We start from the raw sequence: 19,924 nt of genomic DNA, 5'->3' as shown, positions 1-19,924 counted from the left end.
CGCGGTTTTGTATTGCAGGTATATCGGAGCGCACGAAGAGCGCTGCTCTGCTTCTTCTTCCAAGGGGCTCGGAAACGAAGGTGACATATTCCGACAAACGAAATTCCTCGGTAATGCCGCATTCAGATATGCACATGAGGGGGAATTTGTGTCGCCACACAAACTGGCGGAAATCGGACAACTTCGACTGCAGACCCCTTGCGTTCCATTGAAAGACTGTTGCTTGGTGATATCGAAGCGCTGACAGGGTCGTTGTCCTATTAGGCATTCCGGGGTACCAAAGTGGAGGCACCATTGTTCAGAAGTGGTTCGAGAGCAAGCACTGCTCTGACCTCCGGTAGATCGGATGCTAAGGGAATCCGATGAACGATGGCACGTAGTGCTGCGAACAGCATAGTGAGGACGGAACCGAAGACACTGTCGTGACTTTGGAGCGCCAGTGCTCTTTGCAACCGATGCTGAATTGCCGGCCGGGACTTTCCAACAGTCCAGATACACACATCGTCCGCATATATGGAGAGATTTACTCTCCTCGGTAGACATTCCTTGAGATCAACCATGACGATATTGAATAGTAACGGACTTAGGACACTTCCTTGCGGGACACCCTGCGGAACAGCAGTCTTTTCTGTGTCACCCTTGTTGAGGAACTCGTAGGCCCAGGAATTCGGAGCGGGAGGCGGACGTACTTGTACAGACCGTTTATTCCAAAAAGATGCTCGAGACCGCCAGTAACACGCGCTACTATAGCGCGCTACATCGTCCTTGTAGCCAAACCCAAACCGAAACCAAAAACCCAACCAAACAGTACCGCATATTTCACAACATCCTCCCCCCCCCCCCCGCTTGTGAGCAGCAGCTAATTTATACAATCTCTAGTGGGCAAAGGAGTTGCACTGGTCGACGTAACAGTGCGCCGCTAGGCAGCCGAACGATGCACACCCGCACTCTCCGATCCGCTCCGGGTATAACAGAGTTCACGCGGCATACCTGCCACAAGTGTCGCGGCAAGCGCTCCTGCACAAGGAGGACAAGGTCCCCAGGCTTCAATGTCGCTCCGACTCCGCTTTTAACAATGTGATTGGACCGAAGTTGCAACAGGTAGTCCTTTCGCCATCTGTTCCAGAAGGAATTCAGCAGCTGCTCACGATATCGGTAACTCTTGATGAGGGTGTTGCTGTCCGACGTTGTGGGGGTAGCTGTGCCTGCTGGCAGCGCCGTCAGTCTCCGTCCAATGAGGAAGTGAGAGGGGGTAAGAACAGACAGATCCTCAGCTGAGTCGCAGACACTGGTGAGAGGGCGTGAATTGACAATGGCTTCGACCTCTGTCAGAACTGTGACGAGTTCATCGTGTCGTAGTAGAGCCTTCGCTAACGATCTACGCAGAACATCTTTTACCGTCCGCACCAACCTCTCCCAAAAGCCGCCCCACCATGCTGCTCTCTCGACGATAAATTTCCACTGGATGCGGCTTTGAGAGAGGTAGTCGAGTACGTCGGGGTGCCGTACGCTCTTCCAGAGGCTGTTCAGATCCTTGGATGCTCGCTTGAAGGTTAGCGCATTGTCGGAATAAATGACTTTACACAGTCCTCTTCTGGACACAAAGCGACGAAATGCCATTAGGAACCTTTGGGTTGTCAAGTCGTCTACAATTTCCAGGTGCACGGCTCGCGTCACCGCACACGTGAACAAAGCTATGTAGCATTTCTTTGAGTTGACGTCTGGAGCTTTGTAAAAGAGCGGCCCCGCAAAATCTACTCCAGTCACCTCAAAGGGTTCGGCTCTTGTTATACGATCCGGTGGAAGTGGTGCTGTCTCTAGAAAAGCAGGCCGCGCTTTTTGACGTCTACAGCGGTGGCATTTGTACAGCTCCTTCTTAACTGCTTGACGTGCTTGGATAATCCAGTAGAGCTCCCTTAGCTCGACCAACGTGTCGCGGACACCCGAATGGAGCAAACGTCGATGCGCTCTTACGATAAGAAGTTGAGTGAAAGGATGATCTTTGGGTAAGACAATCGGGTGCTTTACTTCTTCGCTTTCTTCTCCCCGTTGTAGACGTCCCGTTATGCGTAGAATTCCATCTTTGTCCAAGTAAGGATGCAAATCTCTTAGTTTCGATGTGACCTTTAGATGCCATGATGATTTGACAGCTTCAAGCTCCTCCGAAAACGATTCCGCTTGTACTTGTCTTATCCAGTAGTTTTCTGCGCGTCGGATCTCACATGTAGAAAGTGGACCTGTTGCGGATTCATCTCGTCTTGAGTTGTGCAGGAATCGGTATATCCACGCCGTTGTTCTGACGACGTTGTCTAAAGAAGAGCAGTTGGTAAGTTGGAGGATCGGCTCCGTTGGCGGCGATGGTAGAAGCAAAACGTGCGTCGCTCTTACTTCTTCACTAATATCCTTCCCCACGCCTGTGGTTGCACTTGGCCACTGTTCCTGTGATTCCTTTAACCATTGTGGTCCTTCCCACCAGTGAGTGCGCGAGTGTAACGAGTGAATCGAACTGCCGCGGGTCAGGAGGTCTGCTGGGTTCTGTTCCCCTGGACAGTGTCGCCAGCCAGATATGCTTCTTGAACTCTGTATCTCGGATATCCTATTAGCCACAAAGGGTTTGTAACGCTGAGCGTCACCACGTATCCAGCTGAGGGCGATCATCGAATCCGACCATAGTATGGCTCCATGTCTGTCGGGAAAACACGCCGCTACGTAGTCGCAGAGTCGAGCTCCTAGTAAGGTTCCAAGTAGCTCTAGGCGGGGAAGCGAGATGCGCTTCAAAGGAGCTACCCGAGCCTTAGCTAGGATGAGGTAAACCGTACATGCGCCGTTTTTGTATTCTGTCCTGAGGTATACGACGGCACCGTATGCTAGCAAGCTAGCGTCGCAGAACACGTGGAGTGTTTGGTGGTGAATTTCTTCTGTTCCTTTCAAGGCTCTCGGAATGGCAATTTCTTTGGCCTGGTGGAGTTCTTTTCGCCACCTCTGCCAGTCCTCAAGTACGTCAGTCGGGAGGTCATCGTCCCAGTTCAGTTCTCTCTGCCAAACACGTTGGAACATTATCTTTGCTCGGATAACGAAGGGCGCAAGAAATCCGAGAGGATCGAACACCCTTGCAGTCGCTTGGAGTAAGCTGCGCTTTGTGTCATCAGCCGTGATTAAGAAGTCCATGATGGAACGTAGCGCGACACGTAGTTGGTCTGTCCTGGTGTCCCAGATGACGCCTAAAACTTTGCTCTCGAGCTGCTGTGATAGACAGTCGTCGCCCTGTTGTCGAAGTGCCTCCCTCAATTGATGGTCATTGGTTGCCCACTTTCGAAGTTTCATGCCACAGTGTTCAACGATCGCCACGGATTCCTCGCAAAGCTGTCTCGCCTCTTGAAGTGTGTTTACGCTGGTCACCAAGTCATCGACGTAGAAACTTTCACCAAGAATTTTGCACGTGGATGGGAAGATGTCGGACATCTCACGAAAGTGGTGTCGCAAAGTCGCTGCTAGAAGGAACGGGCTAGAAGTAGCTCCGAACGGTACCCGTGTCATCCTTAGGGCCTCAATTTCTGGCAATGGTTGGCCCATCCTTGGTGTTGTAGCATACCAGAGATACCTTAGCGCATCTCGGTCGCTCTCGGCTAGTGCAATCTGCAAAAACGCCTTCTCAACGTCGGCAGTTAAAGCAATTGTGTTGGCGCGGAACTTAATCATCACGTGAAGCATGTCAGGGTTGAGGTTCGGACCAGCGTGAAGGACGTCGTTCAGTGATGGGTCGTTTGAAGAGCTGGACGAGGCGTCGAACACAATTCTTATTTTGGTGGTTTCTCTTTCTCTTTTGATGATCGCTCTATGTGGCATATAGTAGACTACGTTATCCGACTCCCCAGTCGGCACCTTTTCGGCATGCCCGTTTTGTTCATAGAGACGAATGGCTGCATCGTACTCTTCCATGAGTACACGATCCCTCATGAGACGTCTCGTTAATGATTGCAGCCTTGTTCGTGCTGCTTGAAGATTTGGAAGAAGTTCCTCTTTTTTGTCCGTCCACGGCAGTGACACTTCGTACCTCCTGTCTTTCTTCTCAATACGGCTACGAAACTGGGCCAGTACTTCGTTCTTCCAAAGGCTATCGTGTTCGACCTCGTTTGGCTTGATTCCAATGTGTTCAAGATCCCAAAATCGCTGAAGTTCTACAGATGCTTCGTTTTCGGTGCTTTCCACCGTAACCCGTAACACCCCTACACCGGTGTTGAAGCAGGAAGACGATGACGTATTAGGCCCTTGAACTGTCCAACCGAATATAGTGTTGACGGCAAAGAGCTTCTCCGAAATACGTTGGGATTCGCCCGTCACGACCGCCCAGTAATAGTCCGAACCAATCAGTATCTGGACTTCGGGTTTACAGGTTGTGCCAAATACCGCGGTGTCGGCTACTTCCATACCTTTCTCGTTCAGTACTCTCGTGACGTTGGCGTCAGGAGAAGGCATAAGGTTCGCGGAGATCTCGGGCGTTTCCAACGCTTCGACGCATGTGTCCTGGCGCCTGTACTGGCTGCGAAGCCAGACCTTCACACGACGACACGTCCTTTTGAGCGGAGTACAACCGAAAGAGAATATGGACAGAGCTTCTTCCCCGACGGGTTCGCATTTGAGTTCGTGAGACAGTGATTCCTTTATGAACGTCCGTTGACTGCCTCCATCCAGCATGGCTCGTACAAATTGTCTCTTCCTATCTGTTTCCGCCCAAATGCGAGCAGTTTGGAGAAGAACAGGTCCAGTGGCCGCAGCTGCGTCGGATGTCGACAGCGCAGACGAAGCCATGACCCCGAGGCGTGCAGGGTTGGGGTCTTCCGCTGCTCTATAATTTCCTGGACGATCACACAGTATCGTGAAATGATGTCCGCCACAGGTTGCGCATCTTAAGCGTGGAGCAGTTCGACAATCACGTGACCTGTGATATTTTTTGCCGCATTTGAAGCAACGGCCCTCCCGACTAAGTAGGGCTTTCTTGTCACCCACCGAAAGATTGCTGCGGCAGTTTTCTATGCCGTGGTCTGCTGCCTTGCACAGCAGACATTCTAGCTGCTGTGGCGTCACTCCTGTGGTGAGTGCACCTGTCGTTTGTCGTTCGAACAGCCGCCTACCATCTCTTGGTGCAGTTCTGGAGTGCGGTTCGTTAAGATTCGTAGCGTGATTCCTCTGCATGTCTGGGAGCAACGTGTCCTTCTCTCTGCTTTCCACTTCGACTTTCAGGAAGTCCATAAAGTCCTCTACTTCGGTCCTACCTTCGCTAGGAGCTCCTTTGTGTTTGCGATTGTACTCCAGGGTGACCTCTCTTGGCACAGCCTTGCGTAAGACGCTCATCAGCATGATCCCATACTCTTTTGTGCCGACATCCAGAGCTTGTAGACTTCGTACCCTCACTTGGACCTCGTCGTATAGCTCACGTAGCCGTACGAACTTCCCTGCGTCAACCACAGGTGGAAGATGCAGTAAGCGGTTTAGATGCTCCTCGACAATCAGGTGTCGTTGATTGAAGCGTTGCTTCAAGAGATCTATTGCAGTGTCGTAGTTTTCATTCGTAAGTGAGAGTCCACTGATAGCTGCTGCAGCCTTGCCCGTAAGATAGCTCTGCAGGTACCTGAATTTGTCGACTTTGTGCAGAGATTCGTTTGTGTGGATGCTGGACTGAAACTGGTCCCAGAACGTCGTCCACTCGGCTAAGTCTCCGCTGAACTTCGAAATTTCGATCTTCGGCAGTCTCACCCTACAGGCGGCAGCGTTCTGCGTCGGCTGTACGTGTGGAACTCTGGAGGGAGACGAGTCTGTCCGCGGTAGCTGTCTGTTGTACGTTCTCAGTTTCTGAGTGATCTGGGACTTCGCAGTGCATATCTTCTCCTCATAAGAGAGAACGCCTTGGACTTCCTGTTCGAAGGCCTCCTCCGGCACGGACTCCTCTATGCTCTGGTCTAGAGTCTGCAACATTTCTTCCTTGGACTTCAAGATGTCCAGCTTTGTGGACAGCACGTCGGCGGCTGGGGCCGTTGTCTGCAGCAGTAGGTCAATTTCGTTGATGAGCTTCGTGATCGCCGCGCGTAGAACACCGCGTTTCTGCTTCACACGGTCCATCCCAGCTGCTGTCTAGTCCACCTCCGTCGTTGTAAGATCCCGGGTTTCGGCACCAAGATTTGTGTTGAGGAACTCGTAGGCCCAGGAATTCGGAGCGGGAGGCGGACGTACTTGTACAGACCGTTTATTCCAAAAAGATGCTCGAGACCGCCAGTAACACGCGCTACTATAGCGCGCTACATCGTCCTTGTAGCCAAACCCAAACCGAAACCAAAACCCAACCAAACAGTACCGCATATTTCACAACAACCCTCGCCTGTTCTGACAAAAATTTGCCTTTGGCTCAGGAAGTCGGAAAGCCATGCAAGCGCTTGCCCAGGCACTTGCGACCGAAGTAACGCATGCAGAACACCGGGGTGACTTACGGTGTCATACGCCCGCTTGACGTCCAGGAAGACAGCCATCACGATTTGCCTCCGGGCTTTCGCTTCCTCAACAGTAGAGACCAAATCCATCACCGAATCCATTGAACTACGATGCCTACGGAAGCCTGACATTTCCTGGGGGAAAACACATCTCCTCTCAAGCCACCACTCGAGCATGTGCAGCACCATGCGCTCCAGAACTTTCCCTAGGCAGCTGGTAAGGCTGACAGGCCGAAAAGACGCCAGGTCCAAGGGGTGTTTTTCAGGTTTCAGTATGGGAACCACTAGGGCCTCCTTCCACTGGGCAGGGACTTGTCCATCCCTCCATGATTTATTGTAGATCTCTAAGAGGACCAGAAGGCAGGTGTCATTCAGGTTACGGAGCGCAGCATAGGTGACCAAGTCCGGACCAGGTGACGACTTTTTCCGAGAAAACGCCAGGGCCGCCTTGAGTTCTGCAACCGTGAAGTCTGCATCCATGTCGGGGTCTGATGATAGAGGAGCTTGGCTAATAGCGCGCTGTAGCTGCACAACATGTTCCTGAAAGCCTGAACATTTCGCCGCCTCGGAGCTCGCTGCTATGGTCTTGCAAAATTCGTATGCAACTTCCTTCTCGGGCTTGGAAATCGAGAGAGACAGAGATCGCAGGGGGTTCTTCGCCGGAGGAGCTTCCCGGAGACTTCGAGCAGCGCGCCATACCTTCGATACGAATAAACACTGTTTTTCCTCAAAATAAATAGCTTACCTGTGAAAAGTTAACCCCTTTCGTCTGTCCCTGCGTGAAGTGCACTGAAAACTGCAACAAGCTGGCATGGCATGCCCTCTAATTTAAAGGAAACAAAAAAATTGCGGGCAGCCGCGCTTAACTAAATGCAGACGACAGTACGTGTTGGGCCCACCAATATGGCGGCCGGTTCCACGATGTGGAGCACCCTATGCGCGATCCAGCCGTATACTATAGAGATCAGTGGAGTTGCCAGAGTTGAATAAGAAACCGCACCCTTCGTCTTTTGTGGCATGCTGCTACAGCCCCCTCCCCGCTAGGGACAGTTGAGAGCTGTCCGACCAGGTGATGTGCTTTCCGGAGCTAGGCCGCTGGGGCTTGGTTTGGGGGGGGGGGAGTAACAATGGATGGTGAGTCCACGTTATGAAGCTCCGTGTCGATATAGCGTTCAATGAAGGGGTTTTCGATGAAAGCTGGTTTAAGACGATCAGCGCTTACTGTGTCCTCTTTATCGTTGATCACGACGCGGAAGGTCATGTCGGACAGCTGCAGCACCGGGTGCGAACCGGAGAGGGCCTTTTTGACGCTGTCTGTTCGCAGGAATACATGAGTTGCCGTGCTGAGATCCGGCTTGCGGGAAGACGTGGCGCGGGTGGGGACCGGTCGAAGGCTCTCGAAGGAACGGTGCAGACGGTTCAGTAGCTACGAAGGGCGAGGAGTGTGGGCAAGAGGAACTCAGCTGGGAGACGAAGAGCACAGCCATAGACTAGATCGGCTGCGCTGCGCCCCAAGTCAGGTTTGAGGGCTGCGCGGATACCGAGGAGGACAACAGGAAGACGATCTGTCCAGTGGTTGCGGTTCTGGGGGGCAGTTAGGGCGGCTTTGAGATGACGATGCAGTCGCTTAATGAGGCCATTAGACGAAGGATGGTACGACGTCGTTCTTAACCGAGAAGCTCCAAGGATGGCTGCAACCGCGTGGATAAGGCGGCTCTCGAACTGCGGGCCCCAGTCTGTGGAGATCTGCAACGGCACGCCGAAGTGAACGACCGACATAGCGCGTCCCCTATGCGCGTTAAGTAGCGGCCCCAGAGCGTAGTGAGCGCGATCCTTTTTACTGAACTGTGTCACTCTTTTTCCGCAGCGCGCCGCCCTTGACAAATTCTCCCGCTCCAGATTGCAGGTCGGAGAGTCTAAAAGCTGATTTAGGTTAGGGAGCCTCCATGGGTTGCTGCGGCTTCTCCGCATGGAGGCTCCCTAGTTTAAGTCTGGTTTTGAGTCCGACGTAGCGAGGCGTAACGACGCGCAGCGCACCGCCGCGCATCTCAAGCCGCCGCAGGTGAGTTCGTAGTCCGACGACACTCGTCGAAGCGCGGCTTGGCGGCAACGCGCGCGATACTTCAGCCGCCGTCGGGGGAATATAGCAATGCTCTACATGTGGCGGTGGCCAGCGAGCTGTGCACGGCGTGGGCTCCGGTGGACTCAAATTTCCCAACATGGCGTCGCTTTTGATCGAAGCTGCTAAGGAACATGCGTGCATATATAATCCACGACGGATGAACTATAATTAAAAAAAAAAAAGATGGAGAACAGCTGGGAAGACCCCCTGTGACTTTCTTCTTCACTCTACCTCTTTCCTGTTTGTTTTTCTCTTTTTTTCTTGCTCTACTTTTCCATCCGCAAACGCGTTTTGGAGTAGCCAGTCCTGACTGGGTTGGGACTAACATCTCCATATTTTTCTTTCATTTCCGATTCCAATTCTTCTTCAATTCCGTGTTCATGTTTAGGGGTACCAACCGTGTTACAGTCAGACTTGTACGTAACGCGTTACAAGTAATCCCGTTACAAGTAAAAAATTACTTTTTCGAGTAATTTTGTAAGTAACCGATTACTTTTCTGGTCAAGTAATTTGTAAAGTAATATCGTTACAATTTTCGGTAATTTTTTACTTGTAATCGATTACTTTTTCCGCGAAGGTTTAGTCAAAAAATCCAAACTGGAGAGGTGTTTGACTTTCCAATAAGTGACTCACGTAGTGGCATGCCACATATGTCGCCTCCTGGAGAATTCCCAAAATCCCTATGGAACGGCTCCGAAGTAGGCCATAAGAACTTGGTAGATAATAACCAGGCATCCTGGAAAGTGTGTTGAACATTTCTTTTTTCTTTTTGGGGTCATTACCTCTTGCTTATTGAGTCATTGGGTTGGGGGTTCCATCAATGACACACTCAGGGGATTAAGCCAGACAACAGTGCTGCTATTCGTCAGTTCTTGGAGGGTCAACCGCTTAAAGATGGACGTGCCCACGGAGTTGGAAGAGGAGACAGCGTGATTGTCACTTGCTGGCTGGTTACTCTTGAGTACAGTAATGGCAAGTTCTCCCAACTTATCGCCATGGCCGCAGCTGTCGGAGTTGTTCGCTGTAGTCGGAGAAAAGGGTGAAAATAATTTGCTTTTCAAATGCGTCTTATGTCAGCCGAAGGAGAAGATTTTGTCCTGTGCAAGGTCAACACATTCAAACCTAAAGAAGCACATCAAGGTAAGTCAATTTCCTGTTGATTTGTAGTGAAATTCAGAATTGGTGGAATTTGCTCTTAGTAATGCGAGATTTGATGTTCGGTGGGGACCATTCAGCGGTGTCATCGCGTTGTCCGTACAGGCTTTAGTAGCTCGCATTACGGAAATGTTGGAAGTGAATGCAAAGTGCGATTTTTTAAAATATATTTTCAGGCGCAACATGATCTGCACCTGGCCACGTTCGAGCGCTTGTCGAAGAAGAGATCAAGGGTGGCAGAGGAACCCGAAGACGTCGAGACGGCGATGGCGAAACAACCGAAGCTCAGCTTTGCCCAAGCCGCCGTTCCCCAGCAAACGGTCGACGACGCGATAGTTGCTTTTGTCGTGGACACCATGCAGCCTTACTCTGTGGTGGAGGCGCGAAGCTTTGTAAATTTAGTCAAGAGTTTAGCTCCCCATTCTACCGTAGTGACTCGAAGAATGCTCACCACGCGCATTTCAGACAGCTACGACACAATGCAAGACAGATTAGTGTCGACGCTGGAGAAGGTCTCCCATGTGGCGGTCACCGCTGACTGTTGGACGACATTTCGACGGTGAGATAAAAGTTTGTTTATTGCCTTACGATTGTCTGCCGACGTACTTTACATTATGCTTTACTTTGACATTTTTTCACACTCAAAAGAAAGAATACGGTTCCAGGAGAACGCGCACATCCCAAGATCTCGTCAGCTGTCATTTATTAATTTATTTGATTGATATTTTCAGAGCCTACCTGGCAGCGACAGTGTCTTGGCTGAACCCCGAAAGCCTTGCGAGGAAGTCAGCTGTTCTGGTCTGCCGGCGAATGCAAGGCAAGATATCGTATGATCGGATCGCGGATGTTCTTGGTGAGACGTTCGAACGCTTCGCACTGCACGGAAAGATTACCAAAGTTGTTACGGACAACGGCAGCAATTTTGTGAAAGCCTTCAGGTACTTCTGTTCTGTCACAAGTTTTGCTGGTGTTGACGGCGTGTGTTGCTACATTAGGATTTTTTTTTCCTGCTTCAGGGTACTCGGAGAGGCTGCCGAACCGAAAGCGGAGGACGACGACTTGGCAGCGGAGGCGGTGGACGTCACTGCACTGTTCGACGGAATGGCTGATGGCGACGTACACGGGCGTGTGCGCCTTCCACCTCACCAGCGGTGTTCGGCGCACACATTGAACTTAGTGGCCACTGTGGATGCGTCAAAGGCCGAACGGCATGAAATGTTTTCTAGGCCACTGGGTTCAGTACTTCGTACCTGCCGGGCTATATGGAACAAACAAGGCCAATCTGCTGTGGCGGCGGAAACAATTCAGCGATATTGCGGGCGCGCATTGGTAAGGCCCGTCAGCACGCGCTGGAATTCCTTCTTCGACGCCATGCGTTGCCTGCTGGAATTGGACAACGCAGGGAAGGATCTCGACGGCCTCTGCAGAACCCTTCAGGTTTCCCCCTTCCAGCGCCCGCGAGACCTGCACTTCATAAAGGAGTATTGTGCTGTATGTAGCAGATGATTTGCATTCATGTGTCACTGTGTCAGCATTGTAGCATCTGCATTTGTCGACAGGTCATGAAGCCCGTGGCGTGCGCCATCGACGTGCTCCAAAGAGAGGATATCTCTCTAGGGTATTTGCTGCCAACGATTACTGTGCTAAAGAAGCGCCTGGAGCACTTGGCTATGTCCGGGCTGAAGTTCTGCTCTCCTCTTGTTCATGCGCTCCTGGAGGGCATTCAAACCCGGTGAGTTTGTATGCATACCCGCTATATAGTCTTCATATACTCCTGTCAGCCATAGTTAATTTCGAAGTTTTTATCTCGTGCGATGAAAATTAATATGTTGTTTATTCCTGCTCGCAGCTTCGACCACATGTATGACGACCGGGAACTGCTGCTATCAACTGTCCTGATCCCACGGTTCAAAGATCGGTGGGTGGACGACGAGTCAAGGCGACGGGAGCTCGTGGAACTTCTGACTGAAGAGGTGAATCGCCCTTGCTACTACGCGTGTGACCACAAGCAGCACGATGCTTCAAGCACTCACGGCAGCACCACACGTCTGGCTGAGGAGGAAGAGGAGGACGACTATTTCACGTTCGCCTTGCCCCTGGAAAAGGAGGACCAGGGCGTTGTGGTCTCGCGATACCTCGCTTCTTCTGCTAGTGGTTCTATGATCTCACTGTTGGCGGACCACCCAACCATCCGACAAGTTTACCTGAGGTACAACACGGCGGTTCCAACAAGTGCCGCCGTTGAACGAGTATTCAGCGTGGCGGCGGACATTTTGACAAGAAAGCGTGGGAGGCTGGCCGATGTCAACTTTGAGAAACAGCTTTTGCTGAAGCTGAATAGGACCATCAATTGTTAAGCAATTTGTCCTTTGTTGTATAAAGTGTTGTCGTAAAGTGCCTGACATGTGTATTGACTCCTTTAGTTATTGGTACTCTTCGCAATTTGAGCGTATTAGTATACAGTCACTCTCGCTCTTTTAAATCGCAAAAGTAACGAAGAAAGTAACGCGTTACTTTTTTGCCGTTACTTTATTACTTTTTTCGACAAGTAATTTGTAACGGTAAAAAATTACATATGCGAGGCAAGTAAAAGTAACGGTAATCGATTACATTTTTCGAGTAACGTGTACAAGTCTGGTTACAGTATAGTACAAACATATGCTGGGAACACGGATTGTCTTCAGTCGGATTCCAGCACGCGGGTACAGTTCCCTCTCTGCTTTCCCACTATGAAATGTGAAAATCTCCGGAAGATATCTCTGGTCGCGATGTGCCGAATCCCGTCCGACTATGATCCCGGTAGGATGAGGAAGCGTGGCGTGGCGTGGTGAAGAGGCTGGCTGTCGGCGCGGGCGGCGATGGGCGGAGACTACGTCGGGCTGTGACCAGCCTTAAGGGCCAGCTCTCACTTTGCGACGCCCGACGCGACGTCGTGATCAGGAGGCGGAAGTAAAGGCGCATTTCTGCCGCGCCGTCAAGGCGGTTTGGAGCACCTCATTCACTGACGGAGTGAACATTGTGGCAAGCAGATCATTCAATCGGTCATTCCATTCTCGTACAGCCGGGGAGTTTGTTATAATAATAATAATAATAATAATAATAATTTTACTCAAGAAAGCAGACTACAAATATAATAAAACAGGCCCGTCTAAGCCGAAAGGCTTGTGGCACTGGGCCTGAAGCAGTCAGCGGCATACAGTTTGACAGTACATGAACATATAAAGGTACTACATCCTATGATAAGGTTGCCGCAGCGCTTTTTTGTTTGTACTTCGATTCCAAAGAAAAACTGTCGAAGGGGACCTCATTAAAGATACGAGGTATACATAGCATTGCCTACGACAAAGTCCATATTTTGTGTGTGAGAAATGCACAACAGGGCAGCATTCGCTAACCGGGGTCCTATATGAGGGGTCCCAAAAATGTTTTTACAACATGCAAGTTACCTTGATAATAACTATTATTCGTGCAAAAATGACATTTTGATATGTATATTTCTGGCAGAGATGGGCATAAATACACTTTTCGGGTATTTAAATATAAATACAAAATACTACATGTTTTCATGTATTTAAATACTGCCTATAAATACTTTATGATGAAAGTAATTAAATACAAAATATAAATACATTAAGACAGTATTTAAATACTGTAACTACTTCCGTAAATACTTTGAGCCATCCAGGCACATTATTCTTTTAAATTAGTGTATAAATGGATCCACCTGTGGATGCATGTCTGCTGCACACAATGCCCACATATTTCTTTATTTTCCCGTGATGCAGCGTGATGATTTCAGCATCTTGCGTGGACCGACTTTCCATTGAACGGAAACGTCTCCTTGAGTCTCGGGAGCAGCGAGAGGGGTACTAGACAGGACGGACACGGGACAAGAACCGACGATGACTCAAAACCAACTAATGAACACATTATCGCTTCTTCCATTTACTCTATGTTGAATAAAGTGTTCATTTGCTGGTTTCGATTCTTGTCCCCTGTCTGTCCTGCCCAGTCCCCCCCGCTGCTCCTCGGACTCAAGGAGATGTTTCCGTTCAATCGTATACACCAGCTTGCTTGCCTCCTCTACTTATGTTCGTCGACTTTCCATCTTCAGCGACGACAGTGAAAAACTCCGCGTTAAAAACTGTCTGGTGCGCTGCAGTCATTGTCCCGAGTTCCCAATGAATGACTGAGTAGAATTGCCGCTAAAGGGGCACGGTATGACTACATCCACGGGTCATTACATCCAACGAGCCAGTACATCCAACGAGTCATCACATCCATCGGGCCAGTACGTCCAACGAGCCATTACATCCGCGGACACAGAATACGTACTCGGTCAATGTTCTCGTCGCTGTTCTGTGCTTGTTACGCAGCGCCTTCCATCGACCATCTCAAACGCGGTTCATTCCAACATCGCTGTTCTGTACTTTTTTGTCGCACCTACGTCAGTGGCCAGGAAGTCTGGAGGTCGTTAATTCCTTAGTTGTTTTTGAAACTTAAGAAACTTAGTTGTTTTGAAACTGAGTGGTCCCCGTGCGAATGTCGCGGTTCTGCGCTTTATTGCAAATGATCTCCTTCACCTATGGGATAGCGACCTGGGTGTGAATCACGTGGTGTGAATACCAGATAGGGTTGGGAAGGTGCACACACCTGGTCACCTGGATCCGGGAAAAAACCACGGGTTGACCCACAAACGGGTTATTTTTGCTGCCTGGACGATTCCACGGAGAAGAATTGCTCCGATACAGAGACAGCCCGGACAGCGAAATGATCGTCTTGTGCGGAGATAGCGACTTGGAAGCGCTTTTGTCGGCCGAGTAAAATTCATGAATCCCGTTGCGCACCCTTCATGTGTCGATACGAGGAGAGTGTCACCCTGTGGTGTTTGCTCTCACCAGGCGACATGACACAGCCGCCTATGAATAAACCCATGGTGTAATTCGTGACACACTCCTACGCCGTTTTTAGCAAAAAGAAAGAAAGAAAACACACACACAGCAACCGCCTGCGGGTTGTAGTCGTTTTGAACACAGGCAGGTTACCTGTTCACCCCTGTCATTCCTAATCCGGGCTTCTCCTCCCGTCGACCTTCTTACCTCCCATCGGCCCCATGGCGACCCAGATTTTTTGGCCGTTACGTCCATCGTGTCGTTACAGTGCTCTAGAACTTAGAAGGATGTAGTGGCAAATGCGGCGCTCCCCCTCTGAAGATAATCGAGTGGATGCCGCGGCGCGGCGCTCCTGTAGCTACCCCGAGCGCGTCCGAGCAGCGCTCCATGTGAACTGTACGCGTTCTCGGTGCCAGTGATGGGCAAAGTACCTCAAAATTATACTTAAAATAAAGTACCAAGTACCTGGCGTCATTAGTACTTCAAGTACAGTACAAAGTACCCAATCCCAAATGTACTTCAAGTAAAGTCAGTCAAGTAATGAAGGAAACAATATAAAAAAAGCATAGAACCCTGCACTCGGAGAACTGAAATGACAATTGACAAAGTCATTGTGCTGCCGGTTGTAGTGTCATAATGTGCGTGTGTCCTTGCATTCCATTCGTTTTACATAATCATAGAAGCGCTGATACTTTTTCAGGATTTGAAGCCTCTCAACAATAAATTTGCTTCAACAAATATGCTCTTTAACAGCACAAAAATCTTTTTTAAAGTCAGACTGGGATTGTTGGTACTGCATACCACAAAAGCACTAAAATGACGGCAAGAATACGAAAACACACATAGCGCTATCTGTGTGTTTTCGTTTTTTGTTGTCATTTTAGCTCTTTTTAGGGGGCATTTTTGATACCCTTTTGTGATCTTTTGTCTGGAGTACAAGTTTGGTTACTTGGTATTTGGTTTGGTACTTGGTTTGGGTACTTGATGTGAAAGCACTCGGAAAAAGTACTTTAAGTACGGTACAAAGTACACGATTTAAAATGTACCTAAACTACTACTTGAGTACTTGGTACTTCAAGTACTCGTCGCGAGACAACTGTGATCATGAGCGTGGTCGGTCTGTGGATTGTCTTTGCCCACCTGAGGGTTCCTTAACGTCCGCCGAAAGACACATGGTAGTGATCGGAGGAATTGAACGTCATCGACATTTATCAGAAGGGACGTTTCCGCAAAAAGGGCAGATGTTTTTGAAGAAACCAACATGCTCCTATATGGACCTCGATTAGTATTATTCTGTTTGTCGTATCTGGTCCCCCGGAGATGCACGATCACACACGTGTATTTGGTTTCAAGATCTTGCTCAGACGACTTACTCTCAATAGCAGTCGGTACCCAGCAAACCTGACACATCCAGCAAATGTCCGTAAGATATCTCGCCCGGGACGTTTGGATATCCACTGGAGTTTGCCACAGATCCGCTTTACATCCATGCGATATCCCAGCGACTAGCATTTCTGCCCTATTTGTAGATACAGTGGAAGTCCCCTGTGACGTCAGTCACGGATATTTTGATATATACGGGAGATTACGAATATCGTACATATTTTGCTTTTAAAAATTTCGTGCATGAGAAATCACTGTAACTGTGTACCGGCAAATAATATTTATTTTGTGTTTTAACCTCCTTACAATGTTAACTTTTTGGAACCTTGTACTTCAGGAATCCTCCAAGGTAGCATATATATGTAAGGTCCACCCCGACTATATATTAATACAAATATATGTGCATGTGCAGTATTCTATACGCAATGCTATATATGCAGGAACTCAATGTTGTGGTGACTGCATCGGGTGGTCTGCAGTACGTATTACAATCGATGGACAAAAACACAGACAACTCACATAGATGACTAGCAATGCAATGAGTCAAATGCAAAATGATGTGCTGCTGAAGGGTGTTTTTCGTATACATTACATATTTTTAACAAAAAGACCAGGAACTGCTTGGCTACCGCTTTTTCCTTTGGCTTATACGAAGTGATGCTGTGTAGTGAGTCACAGCGCATTACCCCTGGACGGTGGCTCTTTGTACTCCAGGATTTGGCATACTGGAAGTTTTTCCACCTGAATTTGCATTAATTTAGAGCACGTTTCTTACCCGATTTTTACCCTGCCAATTTAGGAGAAATTATTTCTTCAAAACCTCACGCTGTACTCATGACGCTGTGTACTACGTCGACACACATTACTATGTGCAGTGTGAAATTTACCTCACAATTTATGCTTATACACACTAGAGTAGTCGTGCCCTGATATAGGACATTAGCGTGGAAGGAGCATGGATCAGGAAGCAATGCGTGTCCGTCTTCTTTTTCTTCTCCATCAGAGCTCACCAGTCGTTTCTTTCACAAGTGCACGTGTTGAAGGAATGCGCTTGAAAAACGTAGGCAACAGAACGGAAGCACACAAGTATTCACACCGACCAGGCGCCCTCGGTATTTTCCACTCCAGCCGCTCGGGTTGTCAACAGCAGCGCCACACGCGGACGTCCGCTTTTTTTGGCTCAGCTGCCGTTGGGGAGTGGGCCGGCGCTCTTCTCACTATGTTACCCTTCTAGAACACTGTAGTGTCGTTAAATCCATCGTGTCATTGCATCCATCATGCTGTTACGTCCAACTCGTCGTTACATCCATACCGTGCTATTACATCCAACGAGCTGTTACATCCATCGTGCCATCACGTCCATCGATGGATGTAACGACACGATGGATGTAACAGCTCGTTGGATGTAATGGCCCCGTACCCCTGTCACTGGGGTTGGATGCACTGTTGGATGTAACGTCTCGTTGGACGTAGCGTCCCCAGACCGGTTAGAGCCGGGTCCTAGGTTAGTTTCCAGGGTAGGTTAGTTTAGGCTTGTTTTTGACAGTTCACCGTCCACAGCCCATCGCATCTTCCTCATCACATTATAATTGGATATTCTGAAATCCTAAGCTGTTTGGAGAAGGATCGAAGACCGCTTGGTCGAAAGCCGTTCGATCGAAAGCCGGTTGATCGACGCCGTTTATTCGAAAGACGTTTTTTCGAAGGGAGTTCCGGTCTGGGGACGCTACGTCCAACGAGACGTTACATCCATCTGTGGACGTAACGGCGCATTGGATGCAACGGCTCATTGGCTACAACGACACGGTATGGATGTACCGACACGTTGGATGTAACTACGGTGGACTTGGTGATCTTTTGGATGTAAATGCTCGATGGATAAGCGGCTTCAGGATATGTCGGTCGTGAACTAATATGGCATTGATGTAGTTTTGGAATCAGGCACTCCATAACACATATTTCGCGGCGTATCCTCGGAATGTTTTTTTTGTTTATTTTCATGATGTGATGTGATGTGATAAAGAAAAAAAATGGGGATGTGAGTTTCGACGACGTCGAACTGGCTACCCTAGTACTCTTACACAAACACATGATGAGATGATGAAAAATAGAGATGATGACTTTTGTTTTTGTGAGAGTCCGTCAAATTACGATATTTTATGATTTGATATGTTCACAAGTTACAGACAGAGTTGCTGTCGTGAGTGAATAAATTAGGTCAGGTTCTAAATTACGAGGTTGGTCCACAAGTTGAAATCCCCAAATCTCAAAACATTCACGAAATAATATAGTATTAGGTAAAAAAGGTAAAAGCGCATTAGGTAAAAAAGCTGCTGGTCGTCGTGTGTCATATTCTGCTTGCCGTACATAGTTGGCCTCGCTGAGGGCGGGCCACTCGTCACGACCAACGCAACAGCGCGCGTCCTAGGCCCACTTCCAAGGAAACCGTACCGGCCGAACCGAACCGTCCGGAATAGCAAGTCGACGTCCCGTTTGGCTGAGCTTTAGCCTGTCTTTTTTTTTTCGTCTAATAAATATATCCCCCTCCCTCATCGCTGTCGTTGGTTGTCGTTGGTTTTCCTTGCTTCGCGAACGTGAATTTGGGTTCCGGAAAAGACTGTTGCTCATTGTGTGGGCGGAAATAATTGTGCAGCGGCCGCTTGATCGATTTTTCTTATTGGTTCACGTCGAGTGTTCATGAAAAACAAAATAAAGAAATAATAAAGATAAAAATAAAAATAAATCGATCAATAAAAGAAAGAAAGAGAAACAACAAATAAAGCTGCAGTTCTAAGTACCGTTACCCTAAGAAACATTTATCTGTGTGTAATCCGCTTGCTGGCTGTTTCAACATTACGGGCATTACAGGGGAGTCCTGTTGAACGTTACTGGAATGTTTGTGAAGTCGGCCTTGCACTAACGTAAATACGAGAGATTCTCGTTAGCCTTATGAGACAGTTGACTGAGTAAGCACAAACGCGAAACGGCAAAATCAAGGAAATTGACGTTTCATGTCAAGCTAATAAACTCATCTCACTTCTCTATAAGCGCACCGAAAAAAGAAAAGGTTTATTGGTCTCGGTGGTCTCTTACACGGGCCGCGACAATGCTGGCTCGTCTACCCAACGTCCCCCCCCCCCCCGACAATGTTGACTGACGATAATCCCTTTACGAGCAGCTAAGTAAGCTTTTGTTCTGGTCTCCAAGGCCATGCCCTAAGTCCGCTGTCCATGAAAGAAAAGAGGAGAGAGGGAACACTACAGTGCGCGTGCGCGCCGCATGGTCGGCGGATGGATACGGTCAAAATGTTCCGCCCGGTTTTTCCTGTGCTACGGCTAGAGTACAGTGCCCTAGAAGATTGTAGTGGAAAATGCGACGCTCCCTCTGTGAGGCTCTTGAGGCGGATGCCGCTGTGGGGCGCTGGCGTAGTTACCCCGAGTCTGACCCCGAGCAGAAACTGGCGCCGGCGTATTGGGTTATCGCACTTCCTAGGATTGTTATTTGTGTGTGCGTGTCTCTCTGTGAATTATTCCTTGTTACTTCTTTCAAAAACTTTTACTACTCGACACAGTCTACCGGCATATGCCACATAAAACAGGAAGCACACGCAATGAGGGAGACAAGTTTATGCTTTCAGATATGGAATGATCGCAGGCTATGACAATGTAAAGTTGGCTGATAAGTACAAGACACAAGATTATAACGACCACAGAGTATGAATATATAAAAAAACAATGAAACTGCAATTAAATGCAACATTGGATGCACATAATGTGAAGAACAAAATTAATTACTGGCAGGTAAAAATAACAAGTTATGTGCAGCGACTGAGCTTCAGATATTTTGCACAGTCGCGTTTCTGTGCTTTGGCTCGATTCAGCGACTTAACA

General features: G+C 48.9%; 2 protein-coding genes across 2 annotated transcripts; one reads left to right on the top strand and one right to left on the bottom strand.

Moving 5' to 3' along the window:
• Positions 1-864: 864 nt before the first annotated feature.
• Positions 865-6,117, bottom strand: LOC135398422 (uncharacterized). The gene has a single exon (XM_064629830.1). It carries the CDS (start codon positions 6,115-6,117, stop codon positions 865-867), a length of 5,253 nt encoding a protein of 1,750 aa, XP_064485900.1.
• Positions 6,118-9,154: 3,037 nt separating this feature from the next.
• Positions 9,155-12,116, top strand: LOC135398420 (uncharacterized). The gene is made up of 6 exons (XM_064629829.1): positions 9,155-9,744; positions 9,936-10,318; positions 10,491-10,697; positions 10,776-11,250; positions 11,319-11,491; positions 11,609-12,116. The coding sequence occupies exons 1-6, from the start codon at positions 9,574-9,576 to the stop codon at positions 12,114-12,116; spliced, it is 1,917 nt and encodes a 638-aa protein (XP_064485899.1). The 5' UTR covers positions 9,155-9,573.
• Positions 12,117-19,924: the final 7,808 nt, after the last annotated feature.

This window comes from Ornithodoros turicata, chromosome 6 (genome assembly GCF_037126465.1).
Source record: "Ornithodoros turicata isolate Travis chromosome 6, ASM3712646v1, whole genome shotgun sequence".
In the NCBI taxonomy this organism is placed as follows: Eukaryota; Metazoa; Arthropoda; class Arachnida; order Ixodida; family Argasidae; genus Ornithodoros; species Ornithodoros turicata.
Note: the sequence above shows the minus strand (reverse complement) of the source record. Positions and strands in the feature narration are given on the sequence as shown.

Coding starts and splice junctions, on each gene's coding strand:
- LOC135398420 (XM_064629829.1), top strand. CDS start 9,574: ATGGCAAGTTCTCCCAACTTATCGCCATGGCCGCAGCTGTCGGAGTTG. Junction 10,319..10,490: donor TGTTGGACGACATTTCGACG/GTGAGATAAAAG, acceptor TGATATTTTCAG/AGCCTACCTGGCAGCGACAG. Junction 11,492..11,608: donor CTGGAGGGCATTCAAACCCG/GTGAGTTTGTAT, acceptor TCCTGCTCGCAG/CTTCGACCACATGTATGACG.
- LOC135398422 (XM_064629830.1), bottom strand. CDS start 6,117: ATGGACCGTGTGAAGCAGAAACGCGGTGTTCTACGCGCGGCGATCACG.